Source organism: Cyclopterus lumpus, chromosome 13 (genome assembly GCF_009769545.1).
Source record: "Cyclopterus lumpus isolate fCycLum1 chromosome 13, fCycLum1.pri, whole genome shotgun sequence".
NCBI classification, from domain to species: domain Eukaryota; kingdom Metazoa; phylum Chordata; class Actinopteri; order Perciformes; family Cyclopteridae; genus Cyclopterus; species Cyclopterus lumpus.
In genome coordinates, this window is record NC_046978.1 from 20,650,289 (window position 1) to 20,655,288 (window position 5,000).

Genomic DNA, 5,000 nt, shown 5'->3' on the forward strand with positions numbered 1-5,000 from the left:
CTCCTCACTCTCCAAAGTTCATTCAAATGTTCTGGTCCTAAAAGGATTTATGTATCGTTTGGTTGCTCCGCCCCCTACAGGGTTGCTCCGCCCCCTACAGGGTTGTTTACATTTATTTTATTTTGACCAATAAAGGATGATGTCATCTTTTAAAAAGACGTGCAAAGGGTTAACTGCTCCTTTAAGTGGAAGAAGGATGCTGGGAAATATGGAGACACCAGTGAGGAGGACCAGGACATGAAACAGGGAGGGGCAGACAGGCAGACAGACAGACAGACAGGCAGGCAGACAGGCAGGCAGACAGACAGACACACTGCGTGTGTTTCTGTGTGTGTGTCTGTGTGTGTGTGTGTGTTTGTGTCTGTGTGTGTCTGTGTTTGTGTGTCTGTGTGTGTTTGTGTGTCTGTGTGTGTGCGTTTGTGTCTGTGTGTGTCTGTGTGCGTGCGTTTGTGTCTGTCTGTCTGTCTGTCTGTATGCATGTCTGTCTGTCTCCCTGTGTGTGTGTGTGTGTGTGTCTGTCTGACTCACTGTCTGTCTGTCTCACTGTGTGTCTGTCTGTCTGTCTGTCTCCCTGTGTGTGTGTGTGTGTGTGTCTGTCTGACTCACTGTCTGTCTGTCTGTATGCATGTCTGTCTGTCTCCCTGTGTGTCTGTCTGTATGCGTGTCTGTCTGTCTCCCTGTGTGTCTGTCTGTCTCCCTGTGTGTCTGTCTGTCTGTCTGTATGCGTGTCTGTCTGTCTGTCTGTATGCATGTCTGTCTGTCTCCCTGTGTGTGTGTGTGTGTGTCTGTCTCACTGTATGTCTGTCTGTCTCACTGTGTGTCTGTCTGTCTCCCTGTGTGTGTGTGTGTGTGTCTGTCTGACTCACTGTCTTGTCTGTCTCACTGTGTGTGTGTCTGTCTGTCTGTCTGTCTCCCTGTGTGTGTGTGTGTCTGTCTGTCTGTCTCCCTGTCTGTCTGTCTGTCTCCCTGTGTGTCTGTCTCCCTGTCTGTCTGTCTGTCTGTCTCCCTGTGTGTGTGTGTAACTGTCTGTCTGTCTCCCTGTCTGTCTGTCTGTCTCCCTGTGTGTCTGTCTCCCTGTCTGTCTGTCTGTCTCCCTGTGTGTCTGTCTCCCTGTCTGTCTGTCTGTCTGCCTCTCATCTCTCTGATGAGAGGACTGAATGTGTCAGTCCGACTACGATGTAGCTGGCTCACAAAGAACTGCAGTTCCCACAATGCATCATTCTGTTGAGGACACACCCAAACACAGTAAACACAGTTTCATCATCAAAGCTGTCTGTCCCTCCACCCTCCCGTCTGTCTCTCCACCCTCCCGTCTGTCCCTCCACCCTCCCGTCTGTCTCTCCACCCTCTTGTCTGTCCCTCCACCCTCCCGTCTGTCTCTCCACCCTCTTGTCTGTCCCTCCACCCTCCCGTCTGTCTCTCCACCCACCCGTCTGTCTCTCCACCCTCCCGTCTGTCTCTCCACCCTCCCATCTGTCTCTCCACCCTCCCGTCTGTCTCTCCACCCTCCTGTCTTTCCACCCTATTGTCTGTCCCTCCACCCTCCCGTCTGTCCCTCCACCCTCTTGTCCCTCCACCCTCCCATCTGTCTCTCCACCCTCCCGTCTGTCTCTCCACCCTCCTGTCTCTCCACCCTCTTGTCTGTCCCTCCACCCTCCCGTCTGTCCCTCCACCCTCTTGTCCCTCCACCCTCCCGCCTGTCCCTCCACCCTCCCGTCTGTCTCTCCACCCTCCCGTCTGTCTCTCCACCCTCCCGTCTTTCCACCCTATTGTCTGTCTCTCCACCCTCCAGTCTGTCCCTCCACCCTCCTGTCTTTCCACCCTCTTGTCCCTCCACCCTCCAGTCTGTCCCTCCACCCTCCCGTCTTTCCACCCTCTTGCCTGTCTCTCCACCCTCCCGTCTGTCTCTCCACCCTCCTGTCTTTCCACCCTATTGTCTGTCCCTCCACACTCTTGTCCCTCCACCCTCCCGTCTGTCTCTCCACCCTCCCGTCTGTCTCTCCACGCTCCCGTCTGTCTCTCCACGCTCCCGTCTGTCCCTCCACCCTCCTGTCTCTCCACCCTCCCGTCTGTCTTTCCACCCTCCCGTCTGTCTCTCCACCCTCCCGTCTGTCCCTCCACCCTCCCGTCTGTCCCTCCACCCTCCTGTCTTTCCACCCTCTTGCCTGTCTCTCCACCCTCCCGTCTGTCCCTCCACCCTCCCGTCTGTCCCTCCACCCTCTTGTCTGTCCCTCCACCCTCCTGTCTTTCCACCCTCCCGTCTGTCTCTCCACCCTCCCGTCTGTCCCTCCACCCTCCCGTCTTTCCACCCTCTTGCCTGTCCCTCCACCCTCCCGTCTGTCTGTCTCTCCACCCTCCCGTCTGTCCCTCCACCCTCCTGTCTTTCCACCCTCTTGTCCCTCCACCCTCCCGTCTGTCCCTCCACCCTCTTGTCTGTCCCTCCACCCTCCCGTCTTTCCACCCTCTTGCCTGTCCCTCCACCCTCCTGTCTTTCCACCCTCTTGTCCCTCCACCCTCCCGTCTGTCTCTCCACCCTCCCGTCTGTCCCTCCACCCTCCTGTCTTTCCACCCTCTTGTCCCTCCACCCTCCCGTCTGTCTCTCCACCCTCCCGTCTGTCCCTCCACCCTCTTGTCTCTCCACCCTCCCGTCTGTCCCTCCACCCTCCCGTCTGTCTCTCCACCCTCCCGTCTGTCCCTCCACCCTCTTGTCTCTCCACCCTCCCGTCTGTCCCTCCACCCTCCTGTCTGTCTGTCTTTTAGTGTTTTGCTGCATCAGGCTTCTCAAGCACACACTGCACCCCATCCCATAATAACCACACCTAGAAGCTCCAGTGCAGCTGCACTCCGGATAGGAGCAGCAGGCAGGATACCGCAGTACACTTCTACCCAACATGCATTGCTCCTCCACGCATCCATCAATCCCCCCTCACGCGCAGGACCCTCACGCGCAGTTTCCTCACCCCCCGTCCTCACGCGCAGGACCCCCACCCCCCGTCCTCACGCGCAGGACCCTCACCCCCCGTCCTCACGCGCAGGACCCCCACCCCCCGTCCTCACGCGCAGGACCCCCACCCCCCGTCCTCACGCGCAGGACCCCCACCCCCCGTCCTCACGCGCAGGACCCCCACCCCCCCGTCCTCCTCCTACCTGCCGTTGCCTTCTCTTTGCCCTCCATCTCTCGGGAGGTGAGCTGCTTCCTCGTCACAGATGCACGCGCCCTCCTTCTTCCCTTCTTTCCTTCTTTCCTTCCTTCACTTCCTTCCTGGAATCAGTCAACAAGGCAGAAGAACTGACCGTGAATCAGCCGCTGATGGATCGATGAAGAGGAGGCTGAAGGAGGAAGAACCGGAAACAACCCGCAGTTCTTCTTCTTCTTCTTCGTGGGGTTTTTATTTTCCTCCTGCGGACGTTGAAGCTCGTGCGTTCACCTGAGCCGTGTGCGCGCGCTGCTGCTCGCTCCCTCTCTCTCCTCCCTCTCTTTCTCTCTCTCTCTCTCTTTCTCTCTCCTCCCTCTCCCTCTCTTTCTCTCTCTCCTCTCTCTCTTCTCTCTCTCCTCCCTCTCTTTCTCTCTCCTCCCTCTCTTTCTCTCTCTCTCTTTCTCTCTCCTCCCTCTCTCTCTCTTTCTCTCTCTCTCCTCTCTTTCTCTCTCTCCTCTTTCTCTCTTTCTCCTCCCTCTCTCTCTCTCCTCTCTCTCTCTCTCTCCGCTCGCGCAGTGTTGCTGCACCTCGTGTGACGTCACCGCCGAAGTAAATTTTAAGGTGACATGATGAAGATGACGAAGAAGAAGGAACCTTTTAATACCTGGGGCCAGTGAGGGGAGGAAGTATTCAGACCACAAATACCACACAATGAATACTACACAATAAACATACTGTCACAGTAAAAGTACGAATAATATGTGGTATATATGTAATCTTATTATTATTATAGTACCCCCTGGTGGCCTCGTAGTGTTATTGTAATAAAATAATGACTAACCACTAACGGGACAAAGCGTCTCAAGCCGGATTTGAACCGGCGACCTTTGTGATCTCAAGCTTGTTACCATCTGGAGGATTCCTCGTGGTTCCTCCTCGAGCCACAGAGAGAACGTGTCTGATGACATCATCTCAATACTCATGTTCCTCAGGAGTGTTACCTGTTTATAAACTTCACCATAACTTGTACAGAAGATATAATTTGCTCTCTAGATGTAGCTAACGCTAATACATATCTATTTTACTGTGCAGAGGAAAAGTTGCTAATAGCTTAGCCTCCTGCTAACACCCTCAGCCGGCCGTCAAACCACGAGATGGGCTTATTGTCTGTAACCAGTGCATCATAGCACGCTAACTAGCATACAGCTGGCTACTTAGCTACCTTGCTAATTCCAATGTGCTTTCAGGCAACTCTGGTTCCAGGGAACTGAATTCTGGTTCCTTGTTTCTGAGACAAGACATTGAGGATGAAACTCATTTAGTGGCTGGCTAGCTAGCTAGCTAGGTAATTCCACCATGATTTCATGCTAATGTTACACCCGTTACAGAAAATGAGCCGCAGCGCTGGTCCTACAGTCCCTCTGCCTAGAGATTAGCTAGCTGGCTAACTAGCTCTGTAGATGGAGAAACTAGCTAGTTAACTAGCCAGCTCTCTTCAGAGCTCCTGTCGGCCAGCGGCGTAGCGGTCAGCTAACATGGTCCCGCCGGCTAACGTTAACCGTCTCAGTATCACTGGACTTGTGGAGAGGAAGCTTTTCTTTCCAAAAGAAAGGACCTGCTCTCCAGCGTTGCCCAACTTCTACCCACAAAAACACTTTAGTTGAAAACTCCAGCAACTGTAACGGAGCATTTAGTGCCTTGCTCAGGGACCCTTTGCTACCCACGGAGTTCCCCCGGGTTCGATTCTGGGGCCTCGATTGTTCTTGAAGACGGTTCTAGCTGGTCGGACTATCGGTTCTGTAACATTCGGAGACAATGCAGAATAAATTCGTGAGAACAGTTTTCTGGTTAAAAGACTTTATG

General features: G+C 54.4%; 1 protein-coding gene across 2 annotated transcripts in view; it reads right to left on the bottom strand.

The window, feature by feature from the left end:
- The window catches only part of LOC117741933 (fibroblast growth factor 12-like), a 26,882-nt gene extending 23,182 nt beyond the window's left edge, over positions 1 to 3,700 (bottom strand). The window contains exon 1 of one of the 2 annotated variants that reach the window (XM_034549208.1): positions 3,148 to 3,700. In XM_034549208.1, coding sequence (XP_034405099.1) covers positions 3,148 to 3,175 — 28 coding nt within the window. In that variant the 5' untranslated portion in view covers positions 3,176 to 3,700. The remainder of the gene's footprint in view (positions 1 to 3,147) is intronic. The other variant, XM_034549210.1, reaches the window with a different exon arrangement.
- Positions 3,701 to 5,000: the final 1,300 nt, after the last annotated feature.